This window comes from Gopherus flavomarginatus, chromosome 5 (genome assembly GCF_025201925.1).
Source record: "Gopherus flavomarginatus isolate rGopFla2 chromosome 5, rGopFla2.mat.asm, whole genome shotgun sequence".
NCBI lineage: Eukaryota > Metazoa > Chordata > Testudines > Testudinidae > Gopherus > Gopherus flavomarginatus.
The window spans coordinates 72,891,567-72,908,863 of record NC_066621.1 but is presented as its reverse complement, the minus strand read 5'-3'; the positions used below and the strand labels follow the sequence as shown (position 1 = coordinate 72,908,863).

The 17,297-nt window shown below is 40.0% G+C and overlaps 1 protein-coding gene across 7 annotated transcripts in view; it reads left to right on the top strand.

Annotated features, from left to right (window-relative positions):
• NELL1 (neural EGFL like 1) overlaps window positions 1-17,297 on the top strand; it is a 452,170-nt gene that overhangs the window by 403,371 nt on the left and 31,502 nt on the right. For 5 of the 7 annotated variants that reach the window (XM_050955301.1, XM_050955299.1, XM_050955303.1 and 2 more), the window contains one exon: window positions 13,251-13,391. The exons of the other annotated variants lie outside the window; for them this stretch is intronic. In XM_050955301.1, coding sequence (XP_050811258.1) covers window positions 13,251-13,391 — 141 coding nt within the window. The remainder of the gene's footprint in view (window positions 1-13,250; window positions 13,392-17,297) is intronic. 7 annotated transcript variants of the gene reach the window in all.

Genomic DNA, 17,297 nt, shown 5'->3' with positions numbered 1-17,297 from the left:
CTTTAACAAGAAAGTATCAAACTAAATCAAAATTGTCCACTTTATCATTATCATGGCTGGGGCACAGTCAGGAACCCAGAACCAGAGTCAGAGCCCAGAACCAGCGTCAAGGGCCAGGAGTTAGGAAAGGGAGCTGGCCTGGAGCAGAGTGGAGCAAAGCTGGAGAAAGGTTTGTCATAGCAGCTAACTGGGGCTCCACCTAGTTGCACAGACAACTTCCAGGCATTTCCTGCAGGATTAGGTCATGCACTTGGACAATCAGGGACTTTGGGAGCAATGCTAGTCAGACCCTCTGTGGGTGACACATCATGTGGTGCTTGGGCTCACAAAGCTCACAGCCTGTCAATCAGGGATTGCCAAAATTGTTGGGTGGTGGTGGGGATGCATCAGTCCCTGAAGGACTGGCAACCCCAACCTCTAGAACCATGGATCTTCCCAGTCATGTCCTCATATTTATTTCACTATTAGTCTGAAGGCCTCATTGCAGACAGCAAAATACTTTTAACACTCCTGCATTGAAAAGGCTATGATTTTTTTTAGTTGTTTTAAACAGATTCAAGTCCTCTGCCTTTACATACAAATTTGCTTTTGTCTGTGATCCAGAAATACTTTGAGAATGAAAGTGTACAAGCTTTAAAATATATTTTATATCAGGTACCTTCAGAATAGAGAGTTCATCTGAGTTCTTTTTTTAGGGCTGACTTTTGCAAGGGGTCCGTATTATGCAGAGAGAGCAGCATCTTTTCTGATGGTTTTCAAGCCCTATCGGCTTCACAAAAGCATACCGCGCTGGCTCAGCACACAATGTTGATGATAAAACTTCCTGCTCATTTACACTTGCTGGCTCAAGTCATACTTCCAACTTTTGGAAAAGCTTAACATTCTCCTTGCTCTGATCATCATCTCTCTTGTTCTTCCTTTCCAACATTTGACTGTAGCTCAGTTAATCATTGTTTCGGGTGAAATAGTTCCAGTCTTGTTACAAAATGATATTTCCCTTTTGCAGACATAATTGTTGAACTTTAAAGGTGTGTAGACATATAACATTATTCTAACTTATGCTTTTCATTCTTTTTTATTGTGACATGAGCCACAATCTTGTTATTGTCTAGCGCCGTGTTACAACTGTAAGTCTTGGTTAGGATTTTATGATACATAGTGGGAAATGTAGTTGTCATAGAAGGATTATGTAGACTTTGTATAAGAATAAATTACTCATTGTAATTAGAAATAAAAATCCAGGAGCCATTTGGGATGTTTAATGAGACAGTTGTGTAGACATTTCAGCTTTTTATGTCTTCCTTCTAAACACATTGTATATGTCTGTGGTATGTGCGTATTGCAACATTTTCAACAAAGGCTATTTATTGTGCATGCTTCAGTACGTGGGTGTCCAGCTTGCCATAGCTCATAGATTAAAAAACTGAAAATCAAAGGCTGTGTGTATATATACACAAATGCATTTGTAGTATTGATACTGTGCCATATATCCATTATCTAATCTTCATAACCTTCAGAGGTAGTTGCTGGAGGCTAGATTCGCAAGGGGGACGTAGGCTCCTAACTTCTACTTTAGGCACCTAAATCCAACATTTATGCCAGCTCCCCTCATTAACAAAACCACCACTCAGCTGCCACCTAGCTCTGTAAGCATCTAAAATCACCAGGCACCTAAGTTTTCACTGGTAAGTCTCTTCTGTCATATACCTCTTTTACATGGTAGATTGCAGGGCTGCTACTAGCAGGTCAGACTCTTGTACCTGATATGAACTGGCTACAGAGCTTTCTTTATAGCGAGATAAGATAGGGGTGTGTCTTACATGATATTCTGTAATACACTGGTGATTCTAGCTATTACCAGCCCAGGTCCTGGTATGTGACACACACCACCACCTAGTGGGTGAACTGTATAATACATTTTAGCATTCTATTACACCCTCAGCATGTAAATTTCTGCAGATGGGAATGCCCACAGCTACCAAACTTGGCACTGTCAAACTGCTCAGCACCTGACTCGCCCCCAAGCCCGAGCTGAATTCACACACTAAGCTAAGCATTCTCCCACCTCTCTTGTCTGCAGGGCCCAATTTTATTGGCCTACTCACAGCATGCTTAACCTGCAGTAAACGGCAATGCTGCTGCCACCCTCTCCCTTATGCCCAAAAGCCCAGTGGTTAAAGCAATTACCCAACATGTGGGAGATGCTGGTCCAAATCCCCACTCTGCCTGGTTCTAAGCAGGAAACTTGAACCCAGGTCTCCCATCTGCAATGTCAATGCCCTAGCCATGTGGCTGTAGGATATTTGGAAAGCGAGGGGGTGCTCTCAGTCTCTAGTGTTGAAGCTGTTACACTGTATAGGAAATGCTTAAATAGTCATTGGGCTAAAGAGAGAGTGAGAACGACTCTGTGACTCAATGGTTAGGGCACTTACCTTCTCCTCCTCCTCAGTTTTATTTGAGAAAGCGCCTTGCAACCTAATTTCAGTTGTTAGCTTTTGCAGAAAGGTTGCAAAACTTAGGATGTGTTTGCAGCATGGCTGTCATAGGCAAAGCAACTAAGTTTTGACAGATTGTTCTGCTCCAAAGTTCAAGGAAGAAGAAAAGCAGCTATTATGAGAAATTTTGTATTCATCTGAATTCCTTTTAATCTTACTTTATTTAATGCCGTTGACTAGCAACGGTGTTCAACTTCAGAACTGACTGAATTTCTGTGGTGAACAAAATCTTGCTTACATATAGTAAAATTTTGTTTACCCAAATGAAAAGAAGGACACCTCATTGGATAAATGAGTTTTTGATGAATGGAGGACTTCTTATTCATTTAACACACACCAGGAACTATAACTCCATGTTGGATATGAACATTCTTTGGATAATCAAGTAAGCAAGCCTTCATTGTTCCCCTTACCGTTCTCAAAAGGGTGTTGTGAGGCACTATTATTATTTAGTGCTCATAAAGTACTTTGAGATCTTTGCATGAAAGGTGCTATAAGTGCAAAATATTTATTTATTATTAAAACTTGACAAGTGCCTTGGCTTCTCTTGCAGGATTTTCCACTTATTTCAGTTGTGTCTTTTTAATTGCTTAGAGAAATGATTAAATCATATCTCTGTGTTGGTTTAATTGGAATTATTGATGTCTGAAGTAGCATCCAGTCTGAGAGAATTGAGTCTGATCAAAGTCTAACACAGAATGGTTTAGTGACGTTAAAAATTCAGCTCCTAATTAAAAAACAAGAGTGAGAGCACACCCCAGATGCACATTTTCTACTCTGGAAATGGTTAATTATATCTGGGAAAATAGAATCCTTTTAGTGCTTTTCAAAAAAAAAAGAAAAAGGAGACAACAGTGACTTTCAGCTCCTAATCCTGGATATTTGCTAATGACTAAAACACTCACTACTCCACTCTTCTTGAGATTTTCATCTAGATACATTAACAGACACATCACCTAACAGTCTCTTACATTTACTCATTCTTTAGTTTAAACTAGAACTGTACAGTGATTAAAAATTCCATTTTTCAAAGAATTTTGATAGTTCTAAATATGACTTTGTTCCAATATGGAATGAAAATCGAAAATGTTGACATTGTCCAGGAAGGAAAATGCTGGGGGGAAACATAGTTTTGGGTTGATCTAAACTTTTTGTTTTGATTTTGACTTTTTGATTGTCTATTATTTTGTAATATATGATACAAAAGAAAACAAAATACTAAATAAAAAGTCGATTCAGAATGAAAAATCAAAATGTTTCATTCCAAAGATGTTAAAATGGACATTTTGACTGACAATTTTTTTTTCAGTTTTCTTCCAAAATGAAGTTCTGGTGAAATCAGTTGGTTTCACAAAGCATTTGATACAGCTGGAATTGCCTAATCCAGCATGATATGGCTTTGTCGAAGTTTCTCCAACTAGCTCTAGTTTCAACTTCTCAGACTTCCCAAACAAGAAGATGTAATAAACAAAAGAAAAAGGTCTTGAATGTATTGACTGGATTTTGTGTGGGATATGCTCTGCAGTAAACCGCTTTCATTAAAGAGCCTGTTGAGAAATGCAAATGGGCTACAGAGGAAGCTTTAACATCACTGGGGTGAGTGTGATTCCAAGCAGGGCACAACAGAGAGAGACTCGTATTGCCATTGTGCACACAAGGCAACTAGAATGCCACCGATGTGTGTGCTGTATGGTCTGTGTTTAATTTTCCCCAAGCAATCCTTCCAGCCCTTCACAGTCTGACATTTCAAAAGGTCTTTCTTTGTAGCTGCTCCTCTATGGAAAATAAACATGCTTATTCCATGATGGACAACACTAACCACAAATGAACTCTGGAAGGCTTTTTGCATTGTCTGTTTGTGGATTTATTTAATAGAATCATAGAATATCAGGGTTGGAAGGGACCTCAGGAAGTCACCTAGTCCAGCCCCCTGCTCAAACAGGACCAATGCCCAACTAAATCATCCCAGCGAGGGCTTTGTCAACCTGACCTTAAAAACCTCTAAGGAAGGAGATTCCACTGCCTCCCTAGATAACCCATTCTAGTGCTTTGGAAAGTTTAAAACTATTGAAAATGCTCTTTTGAAGCTTAAAAAAAGTGTTTTTTTAACATTCAACTTGCTTGCAGGCTTATTAAAGAGACTGGAGTTGTCTATAGGGCAGGGGTACTATATACATTTAAGTTAGCATTTGGCTTCTTTTCTTACCTTAGGGTTACATACAGGAGTTGTGAGGATGACGGTTGACACTTTTCTTAGTGGAAATAATTTGTCTTTTATCATTTTTTTACCAACTGCTGCCTCCTATTAACAGTGAAATTGTTTTGAAAAGTATGCTGTGGTATTGTTGGTGTTCTGTTGTGAGAGAGACATGTTTTTGAGCTTACCATTTGGTCCTTTGAAATGTGTTATCTATTTATGCTAAACAGACTGTTCCATCTTGTACTCGGATGTGACATTCTGAGTTAATTTCCCAGCCCTGAAGAAGAGCTCTGTGTAAGCTCAAAAGCTTGTGTCTCTCACCAACAGAAGTTGGTCCCATAAAAGATATTACCTCACCCACTTTGTGTCTCTGTTTTGAAAAGTGTTGTTTAGTCTCATATGACTCTTATGACAAGGCTCAAACTAATCAAGAGAACTTCCTAATAATGTGAATGTAAGATTCCCAGTGAACTGGTAGGAGCGCCATCACAAGTCTTTTTGACATTAAACTGGGAAAACACTGAAGAATATCTTGTAGAGGACTTTTCTGCACTGTCACAGGATGGGACTAGATGAGATAATGAGCTATTCCCACTCCTCTGTGATACTGAACTTAAACATTTTAAGTGCTGGGTTTAGTGATATATTAGCTGGTAATACACCTGAAGATTGCCAATGGGATAGTCTCCTTTCAGCAGTAGAACAATGCTAAGGCTTATCAATGAAGCTATTTCCACTGGAGAACTAATGTCACTTGAACATTGTTTGTGGAGCACTTCATTGTTGGACAGTTGGTGCATCAGAGGTTATGTGGAATGGGGTCTGTCAGTATGCTAATGCATAAGAGGCCAAATTCATCCACTGTGTAATACCCTAAACCTGTGGCTGCCAGAAGCTGGCAACAGAGGATAGATTACTTGATAATTGCCCTATTCTATTCATTCCCTCTGAAGCATCTGGCACCTGCTGGAAGAAAGGATACTGGACTAGATTGACCATTGGTCTGACCCAGTACTGTTATGTTTCCTCATTCCATACACTAGATCAATGAAATTTGTGGTCAATGATGATTTTTGCTTCTAGAAGCAAAAAAAAGCATCTTTTTAGTTTTAAATACAGGTACAAGATTGGTGCTAAAAGTGTCTGCTATGGTCATCATGGATTAGAATGGATCTCCCATATTAATTTTGTTCTTTCATTCCCAAGCAGTTTTTGTCCTGGAGCTCCTATCTAGTACACTGTAGCATTGCTTGGGTATTGCACATGCAGGTATAACAGTATTTATCAATTGAATTGATTCTCAAGTGCCAAGATTTCTAATATATCTTAAAAAATTCAACCAATTTTTGTTGATGACTCACCAGTACAGGTAACGCTGCACAGCCTTGGGTCTGTTTGGTTGTTTAAGAATCGGCTTTATAGTAATTATGTGGTGGAAGGATGACCTCACTGTTAAGAGACCGGTCTGTGAATCAAGCGATTGGAGTCTGTTCCTGGCTCTATCATAAGTTTTCTGTGTAACCTTGGGTGCCTCACTTAATTCTTTTTGTATCTCAGTTGTTCCATCTGTAAAACAGGAATACTACCTACCTACGCTACTACAGGAAACCCTATAACCTGCCAACTTTGAAACCAATATTTCTTTGTGGCTTACAGAGGAGCGGCTAAAATCTAGTTCTTATCAGAAACTCAAATACAACCTTAATTGTGGACTGGCTACTCTCATTCCCTGATCATTGGCTGCTAAAATTTTCCATTAAATACTATGGCAGCATTCATGTTTCCTAAACAAGTCTTTATGCTTGGTATGAAAGAAACATTGGTATCCAAAACTTTGTCTTAGATAATATATTGTGAATTGACAACCATCTGGCTAGCTCAGCGACTTTTAAATTGCAGCCTTCAAGTATGCTGCAGATTTAGCATACAAATAGACTAATATGAAGAGACATGCACTAAACTGATAAAGAAATCAGTTTGGAGTGTTTATAAAAATGGATTTCAGTAAATGAGATGTGATATATTAAAAGAATTAATCTTAAAAATTGCTGGCATCCAATAGTCTGTTATCCTGATAGCTTCTTGGGTTAAACTAATACTTTTAAATTTACACACACATTTTCCAGCTGATTAACAATCCTGATAACACTAATCCACAGTTGCACAATAACTATGTTACAGCTGCTCTTTAATTGTAATAGGTGCCTGGACACACCATCTACCTCTGAAGTACCATGTAGCTGCTACATATATTCCGTTTTTATTGGGACATCATGAACATGAGTTGTATTTGTTATATTTACAAACTGCAGTTTTTTATTTTACTTTCCTGTCCTCATGCCCTGGAGCCTGATCCTACACTGTTACCTAGGACAAACTGCCACTGCTAGAGTAAGGACTGTAGGATGAAGCCCAACATAACTATAACTAAAATCACGACTTGAGAAGTGCCACAGAATTGCGGTTTTTATTATAAACATTTGAGAGTAAGCATAATTTCTTCATGCCAACTGGAAAGGGGCACCAGGGCCAACAGAAAAAGTAGTAATAATAAACCAAATTCAATCCTGAGATAAGCAGGTACAACAATTGAAACTAGAGGAGTGATGGCCACTTGCATCAGGACTGAATTTGGCCAAGTAAAGTTTTAGAGGGGTGGTTTGTCTGAAGTTTTTTTGGTTTGGGGAATGGCTGTTGGTTATTGTTTTAATTGTTAGCTTATTAATCTGCCAAATGGGTAACATTCAGATCACATGCACCAGCTTCATACTGTTTTCCTCAAAGCAGTTGAATTCTGTGGGAGCATGGAGGGCCCCTTGAAGTGGGTGCATGTCTGCTCTGAGGTGTGTGGGGGAATCATATTTGCATAAAGCTTTCATCCATATTCAGTTTTCCCTGTCTTAATTTTATGAAAATGGAGGGAGATAGGATTCATGCCTCACTTGTCCAGATGGATGGTCATTAAGCGATTTTATGATGAAGAGACTCTTTAGGGGGATGTTCCTTTGGAACATACAGCTATGATACTCTCCTGGAATTAGTATACTTAACAATCAAAGAGTGTGATTTCAGTTTAGGATGTCTGAGACCTTTGTGATGCTGTATTAATTGGAAAATAACTTAATTTTGTTTTTACCAAGTGTCCTATTCAATAAAGAGCTAAAGAAAAGGATTTCATATTTTTTACATGAACAGCAATATTCTAGGAATTTGATGAACAAAGGCTTTATTTTTAAAACTCTGCTGTCTCATTTTGTGTAGAGCCTCTGGTAAACACAGCATAAGAGTATAATCACATAATGACAGAAATGTGGTGAAGCATTTTAGAAGATTGACTTATTTTAATTCTCCATTTTTCATCGGGTTCTGAAACCATTGTGTTTTATTTTGAGGTAAATTATCCTATTTATCATGTGTGCATAAATACCCCTATGAATAATGCAGGAAGCTGGAATGGTAAAAGTAAAAACTACAGACCTGTCCTCAAAGGACAGGATTAGCATCCTGCAAGAGCGTATTCAAAAACAACGGGTGTCCCTGTTGTACAATGGAAAAATGTACCACTTCATACCTTCTGCTAAATCACCATAATGGAGTGTTATCAGATCCATTAATAATCCTGTGCTAATGACAGTTAAATAACCAAGTGGGATAAAAGCATGCATTAGAACCTCCTGTACAGTAACTCCTTCCAGATGGGCATTGTGAGCAGGGCTTAAAATGAAAAAAGGTTGAGAGGAGAAGGGCACTACGGGGTGGGGTAGGGTGGGGGGAAGAACTGCATTGCCCCTTGTTAAAATATAGTTAAATAAGAAATGTAAAAATTACATTAATGCAGACTTCATGTTCTGCACAGCTGAAAGTCACACATTCATGATAGTCAGAAGTTGAGATTCCCACAAGAATACAAATCTGCTGGGTCGCACATGCACACTATTTGGTTTATATTATATATTTTAAAATATAGCACTTGATCCAAAGTCTGTAAAAGTCAGTGAGTCAATGAGAGTCTTTCCATTGCTTTCAATGAGTTTTGGATTAGCCTCATAAAGATGAATATACGATAAAAGCTGTTTTATCCAGCACTTCACCACCCGGAAGGCTGTATAAACTGGCATTTCTGACCTCCACTGAGATTCTGGTTTATAGTCCGGTTGGTGCAGGGCCAGAAGGGGGTTGGAGTGTGGCAAAGGGTGTGTAGTGTGGGCTCTGGGAGGGAGTTTGGGTGTTGGAGGGGGCTCAGGGAAGTGGGTCGGGGCACAGGAGAGGATGCTTTTAGGAGGAGGCACAGCAGCCGGCTCTACATGCTGCCTCTACCCACAGGCACCGCCTCCACAGGTCTCATTGGCCGTGGTTCCCAGGCAATTGGAACCGCAGAGCTAGTGCTCAGGGCGGGATGAGGACAGAGCTGCCTGCTGTGCCTCCACCTAGAAGCAACCGGGGACAGGTTTCCACTTGTGGGGAGCCACCCAACGTGGGCACCCACCGGATCGGCACTTTGCACCCTCTCCCGTTACCCTACCTGCTTCCCTGAGTCCTGTCCCACACCCAGACTCCCTCCCAGAGCCCACGCCCTGCACCCCCTCCCATACCGCAACCCCTCCCACACCCAAACTTCCTCACTCTTAGTTATCTGGAATTTTTCACTTACCAGTATCTCCATTCCCCCAATGTGCTGGATAAAATAGCTTTTACTGTATTAAGCTATATATTTAAGGGGGCATCCTACTATCTCCTTTCCTTTCCTCCCACTCCCCACCCCCATAAATGCTTGTAGAGGGCCTTAATGTAGTGGAACTTTTGTGCTTCTCCAGAAATCTGTGCCCTTAACATAGAGAGAATGTGGAACATTGGTTTGGGGTGGGCTGGGAGAGGAGCAGCGCACACGGACCTGTAACTGCACATGTCCAGCAGTCATTTCCTGACAGCTGCATTAGGGTACAGTCCCAGAACAGTTTTGTAGTACTTGTTTGGGGAATCAATGCAATTCTGTTGTACAGTGCTGTTTTTATTCTTAATTTGCTGCTATATATTTTCCTCCCTTTACTTCCTTTTAACACGTCTTTTTATCTGGAAATCTATATATAATACACACACTATAGCTTTGTAGGCCATTAAATCATATACTGTAGTGAAAAATCTGGCACTGATATATGTATACCATATGCATATAAATACTGTGTACTTATGGCATCTTTGATCCAGTGATCTGAAAGTGCTTAATGTAGATGAGTGAGTGTATAAAGATGGGAAAACAGAAGGGTGAAGTGACTTATTTGAGGGGGCCAGTGACAAACCTAGAATAGAACCCAGATCACTTGATTTCCAATCATCTTATCCAGCCATTAGATATTGCAAAATCTTCTTATATACAAATACTCCACATAAAAGTGCTTCCAAGAACTATATGAGGATAAGATGGAAAAGATCCAGCTAGGTCATCTAGCCAATGCCCCTAACAGTGTAGGCTTGCAGTCTCCATTATATGAATTACATACTTTAAAACATCCCAGTTTACAAAGACCTCTTTGTTCTTAAATCACTCAGTATTTACAGAACAAATTCATAAATATTGTCCATGTATGACTTGCTAAAAATAGGGTAAGGGATAATAGGATCAGCTGAAGGGCCTTTTCTTTTTTTCTTTAGCCTTTGTGGACATTTGTGCAAGTGTGGGGGCTAACCAACTGTAATGCATTAGACAAATGAAAAGCCTACTTATTATTTTCCCCTTTGCCTTTCATACAGTGCTTCAGATGTTTATCAAAATTTCATCGCCTAACCCTTTTCACTATTCCTGTAGGAAGCTACAGACAAAGATGGTGTTGGTAGGTTAAGGAAGTAATCAAATCGAGAAATAATCAGTGATATTTTATTTTTCCCAACATAATGTGCATAGCCTCACGTTCTGACTCTCTTCTCCATTCTTTAAATAGGAGCAAATGCTCAGTTTTGGTCTCTAACCAGGAGAGCTCTCTAAAAAGTAATCTACTAATCAGCATCCTGTACCATAAACCTAAATCAGACATTCTTTCAAATGGACTCTGCTTTGGAGATAAACTTTAGGAAAACTATTGACTTCATAAATTAAAAACAGTAGAATTGAAGGGAGGGGAGGTCAAGTAAAGGACTGACCCAAGTAAACAATTTTTAGATCAGAGCGCTCTTGGATTCAATACAAGGGCAGAAAAAGACGCAAGAAGGATTCATTTGCAAATAACCTGCAGTAGCAAAGTCATGCACTTCCCAAATAGGATTAAACTTGTTCCATCAGCCATGACATGTGAAAAGATCATGGTTATAAATTCCATTTGCTGTAATGAATTGAAAGCATCTGAATTTGCAAGCAGCGCTCATCATTGATGGACAGTTAGATTTGTACATAATTTTTAGCATAAAAACAAGCTTCCACAAAATATAAAGTACAGACGGGTGGCAGCAGCAACAGAGTTTAAAGGGTAAACAAGCTAACTTTATTATTAGACAGATGTTGAAGAATGCTAGAAATAAATGGTAGTTGTATGCTAGCGCTGTAGAAAATTATATTGCTTCACTTTTAAGCAGAATATGAACACAAAAGTGAAAGGGGGGCTTTGTTTAGATTCCTGAGTTAGATTTAAACAAGAATAAATACCATTATTAAAAGAAAGAAAGATGAGTCTGTCCTTTGTGGTGCACTGCTAATACAAAATAATAAATATAATTGAATTTGGAAAATACTTGGTTCTGATCTATACTGGTCTACAGCAGAATAAATTTTGCTGAAGTCAATGGAGCCGCACTGGTGTATAATATTTGTAAATGGAGATAAGAATCAGACTCAGATTGCTCAGTAAGATCCCAGTCTTGCATCAAGATCCAGGGGTGAGAGCCCTGCACCCATGCTCAAGGCAGAATGAGGCCAAAGTCTGCAGATTTCCATTGTGTTTGTGATACAAGTTTCATTCTTGTTTCATATGCTGTTGACTAGCTAGGAATAATTCTCAGTGGATGAAAGCAGCTCATCCTTGTTGAAGGAAAGACATTCATTTATAATTGGAAAGATCCCCTACAGTGGTGCTGAAAACTGTCGAAGATTTTTTAAAAATGGTTCTGGCTAAACAGAAGAATAAACCATTTTTATGAACATCATGAAAATATAACAGCTTCTTAATTACTGGAAGGTTAACATAAAATTAATTTGCTAATTTTAATTACAACCCTCCAAAATATACTGCATAAATGCTCAAAGGAGAACAACAGCCAGGTGCCAGCACTAATCAGCCAAGATTATTACAGATTATGATGTTAAAGAAGGTTTAGAAAAATCCTTAGTAAAAGTAACCCATGTTTACTGGAACTCTGCAGGGAATCAAACTTTCTGTATATTTCCACTGCTACAAAATTACAGGTATATTGCCATTTGTTCACTCTTTTCCAGAGGATCTTATAACTGCAGCTGAAACATATGATTGCCTTTTCTTTCTGTCACATGCTATTACAATGTATTAACTTTAATCACAGAAACAGTGTGAAAATTGTAATTTCAGCAAGGTGTTATTTAATTTTGTAAAATGTGTTGAACACATAAAATCCTGTACAGTGGCCAAACATTAACTCTTGAACAGAAATCCAGTTGCTGAAAATTTGCCGTCTTTTGCAGGCTGTACTGCGATGCCCAGTTTGGAGATTAGGCATATTATTAACACTGATTAGGTATCCTTTCTATCACCTTTGCTCTCACTGCATCAGACTGTCTGGTCCAGCCAAACTCTAGGGCTTTCCTCAGTCCCTGGGCAAGCTAGTGGCCTGATCTGGTTCCCAGGGAAAGTTAAAATAGTGCCGTGGACCTTTCAGCCAGTCTCAGAGGCTTCCCAGCCATGATTCTTTTTGTCCGGCCATCCTACCTATATTTGGGGTCAGGAGAAGCATCATGGGAGTCACTACAGCAGCCCTACACCAACAGAGAATTTCCCCTATGCCAAGAGAATCCTCCGAGGGGGGATCCAATGATTTTAAGTCTGCACTGCGCTGGAGGACTAGTATAAAGCAGACCTAATGGAATTAAGATCATACCCAGTAAGACTACTTTCATAATTAAATAATATTCCATGTAATGGTGATAGAGTAGGGCCCTTAGGATCAGAATTGTACACCACTTCTACAGCACTTCAGAACACCACCAGCAGTAAGAATAATCTCATATTTTATTTTGGATAATTAATCTTTCATTCTACAGCGATACTTCAGGATTCTCAGAAAAAGATACAGGGCAAATTCTCAGTTGAGAATCTCCCTCAGAATGTTTTATGTACATGGAAAAAATAGTTCCTTACCTCTGAATAAAAACAGCTTATTTACGTATGATAGTAAAATTTGTATTTACTTTTTATGTTTCAGATGTCCTACTTATTGTTGTTTTTGCTGTTGTTGAGCCAACTGTGTGTTTGGTGTTTGGAACCATAACAAAATACAATCCATATTTTAAAGGAAGACTTTAAAAAAAAAAAGCATCTAAAATGTTGGTGTCAAAGGAAATTAATTTCCTGGCTGGCTTGTGTTTTTCTCTGAGGCAGATATTGATGAGTGTGCAGAGGGGATCATTGAGTGTCACAACCATTCACGCTGTGTTAACCTCCCAGGGTGGTACCACTGTGAGTGCAGAAGCGGTTTCCATGACAATGGAACCTACTCACTTTCCGGGGAATCCTGTATTGGTAAGCAAAGATCAGCATAGAGCTTTTTTTTTCTTCTGCATGGTGTCATACACTGACTGTTTGAGACAGCATGTCCTGAATGGTTACTATATTTAAGGCAAATATTAGGATGTAATTAACCATTTGTTAAGCTCATCAGCGTCCTTAGTAATACAATGTAGACACTGATAAAAGAGATCTGAACCATCACATTTCTGAATGGTTATGTGGAATACGACAATCAGAGGTCAAACATCTGACTTGCTGTCCTTAGCCATTTATCACCATAAGTAAATAACAGGGCCCCATGTAGGTTGTTTTGCAAGGCTACAGAATATGAACCATCACTTTCAGATTTCAGCACAAAGATTTGGGAACACACTTAATCATAAGTCAGTGTTATTCATTGTGTATTATCATTTGTATCTATCTTGTTTTATTTTTAGGGCTATTCAAATAGCCTCAAATGCTTTCTATGCTGTACGTACTGTATTTGGAGAACAAGGTCATAAAGACACAGATTGAAGACATTTTTGAAAGCGTGTAGGAATCCCACTCTATCGTTAGGCTCTGTGATCTAGTGTTGAAAGTGGGGACCAGGAGTCAAGATGCCAGGGATAAAGTCCTGGTTCTGCCACTTTTCTATACTATGTGTAAACTTGGTTTGGTCACTTTACTTCTGGGGCACAAGACTGCATGTAAAGGTGCCAAGCAGTGGGAACACCACAGAGCAGATATTGAGCAGAACATTCCTCTTCTGTCACCACATTACTTCCCTTGCACAGCCCTAGATATGACTCTTCACTGTCTCTCCATATGATAGTGAGTTGATGAGACCTGGGCTAAAGGACAGGGAGGCAAGGACAGCAATACATACCCCAGGTGCTTCTGAATACTGTGTTCTTAGGAAAATCTACAATGTAAGTTTCTATAGTTCCTTGTAGCGATTTCCCCACAAAAAAATCTCGCACCCAATAAACAACTTGGGCCCTGCTCCCAAGCTCATAGAATCATAGAATATTAGGGTTGGAAGAGACCTCAGGAGGTCATCTAGTATAATCCACTGCTCAAAGCAGGACCAACACCAACTAAATTATCCCATCCAAGGCTTTGTCAAGCCAGGCCTTAACAACCTCTAAGGATGGAGATTCCACCAGCTCCCTAGGTAACACATTCCAGTGCTTCACCACCCTCCTGGTGAAATAGTGTTTCCTAATATCCAACCTAAACTGCCCCCACTGCAACTTGAGACCATTGCTTCTTGTTCTATCATCTGCTGCCACGAGAACAGCCTAGGTCCATCCTCTTTGGAACTCTCCCTTCAGGTAGTTAAAGGCTGCTATCAAATCCCCCCTCACTCTTCTCTTCTATAGACTAAATAACCCTAGTTCCCTCAGCCTCTCCTCGTAAATCATGTGCCCCAACCCCCTAATCATCTTCATTGCCCTCTGCTGGACTTTCTCCAATTTGTCCACATTCCTTCTGTAGTGGGGGGACCAAAACTGGATGCAATACTCCAGGTGTGGCCTCACCAGTGTTGAATAGAGGGGAATAATCACTTCCCTTGATCTGCTGGCAATGCTCCTACTAATACAGCCCAATATGCCATTGGCCTTCTTGGCAACAAGGGCACGCTGCTGACTCATATCCATCTTCTCGTCCACTATAACCCCTAGGTCCCTTTTCTGCAGAACTGCTGCCTAGCCTTTCAGTCCCTAGTCTGTAGCGGTGCATGGGATTCTTCTGTCCTAAGTGCAGGACTCTGCACTTGTCCTTGTTGAACCTCATCAGATTTCTTTTGGCCCAATCCTACAATTTGTCTAGGTCACTCTGGACCCTATCTCTACCCTCCAGCATTATCGACCTCTCCCTCACAGCTTAGTGTCATCTGCTAACTTGCTGAGGGTGCAACTCATGCCATCATCCAGATCATTAATAAAGATGTTGAATAAAACTGACCCCTTGGGGCACTCCGCTTGATACCGGCTGCCAACTAAACATTGAGCTGTTGATCACTACCCATTGAGTCCGACAGTCTAGCCAGCTTTCCATCCACCTTATAGTCCATTCATCCAGTCCAAACTTCTTTAACTTGCTGGCAAGAATACTGTGGGAGACCATATCAAAAGCCTTGCTAAAGTCAAGATATATCACATCCACATCCAGCTCCCGCAGCCGGGCCCCGGACCCTTTAAATTGCCAGCGAACCACACTGCCGCAGCCCCAGGGTAGTGGCAGCAGGGTTCCGGCGGTGACATAAAGAGCTCCGGGCTCCAGCCAATGTGGGGAGTCCGGGCCCTTTAAATCGTCAGCCGAGCCCCGCGCCAGAGCCCCGGGGTAGTAGCAGCAGGGCTCTGGCGGTGACTTAAAGGGCCCAAGGCTCCCTGCAGCAGCTGAAGCCCTGGACCCTTTAAAGCTCTGCCCAAGCCCGCTGACGGAGCCCCGGGGTAACGGTGGCAGGGCTCCAGCAGTGATGTAAAGGGCCCAGGGCTCCCTTCAGCAGCCGGAGCCCTGGACCCTATAAAAGGCCGCCAGAGCCCCGCTGCTACCGCGCTATATGCAAACCCATGTTATATCCGGTCTCGTTATAGCAGGGTAGCAGTGTATATATTTACCATTAAAAACTTTATTTTGCACTGTAAATGCATTTTGAGGTTTTTTTTCTTATACACAAGTGAGAAGGTTCTCCCTGCTAATAAAAAATGAGAACTGAAAATTTCAGTTGCCCATTGAGAGAAAATTAGCCAATTAGGGCCTGATTTTGTGCTAAGTAAAGTTAGTGGAAGTTTGGTGGAAGACTGGGCCTATAATTTAAGAGAAAAATCTACAATTAAAATTCAAAAGCAATACTTTATAGACTGTCCAACAAAATTTTATTAGCTTTTTATGCTTTGTCCTAAACAGACTCTTTCTACCAGGCAATGTATGCATTCCCAATGGTCGATTTCATGAGGGTGGTTGTGTCAAAAATAATTAATTTCACAGCATTTCATGGTTTAATAGATACAATTCCACATGAAAGTCATTTATACTCAAACATATTCTTAGATATTTAAAATTCTGCTCTATTTATTTAAGTATTGTAAAAAGAGAGTGTCAGAGACAGTCTAATTTTATCACAAAGTAAAGCAACATGAAATAACCCAAAAAGGTCCCAAAGGGTACTAAGCGTAAAGGATATCTATAGAGTTCTTTCATGCCTGCCTGTCTCAGATATTTCAGAGGTGCCTACCATCCTGCTGTGTTAGCACTGGTAACAAATGTAATAAAGGCCTTGGACCAAACCATGATTGTAATTCCACTCTCTACAGTCTACACCAAGAATGTATTTAGTCCAATGTTGTCATAATTTTGAATTGTCCAATTTCCTCTTTTATAGATGGGTGCACTACCTGCTAAAGTCAGTAGTCTGAGTTGCAGTTGATGGGAGTTGTGTTCATGTAGTAAGGGCAGAACTGAGCCCAAAATGTTGCATTCCATGCTATACTAGAAGATTGAAGAGCAGTGTGCTTTCTTCAAAGCAAACTGCCCTTGTTTTGACCTGCACAGTGTGTTGGAAGTTCACGAGGTGAGACATTTTTCTCACCATGTGGAAGCAGGAAATGGAATGTGAAATTGATGGGATTTTTTTAATTGAATAGCTTTTCTGAGCCATCTGCTGCTGAGCACCACAGTCAAAAAGAGCAAACCAGTTTCTGATCATCATTTATACTGGTTTAACATTTAGAAATTAAACAGCAAATTCTGCTATTCAAGCAGATCATTTAAAGATTAAACTGTTAAATTCTTTTTAAAAATATGATTATACTATGAATGAAACATGGATGTTACAAGCACATTCCAGCTGAAGATAAACTAAAGCCACGTTACCTGAACTCTGATTTGAACCACTTTATAAACCTATTTCCATGATAAAGTATTTAGAGC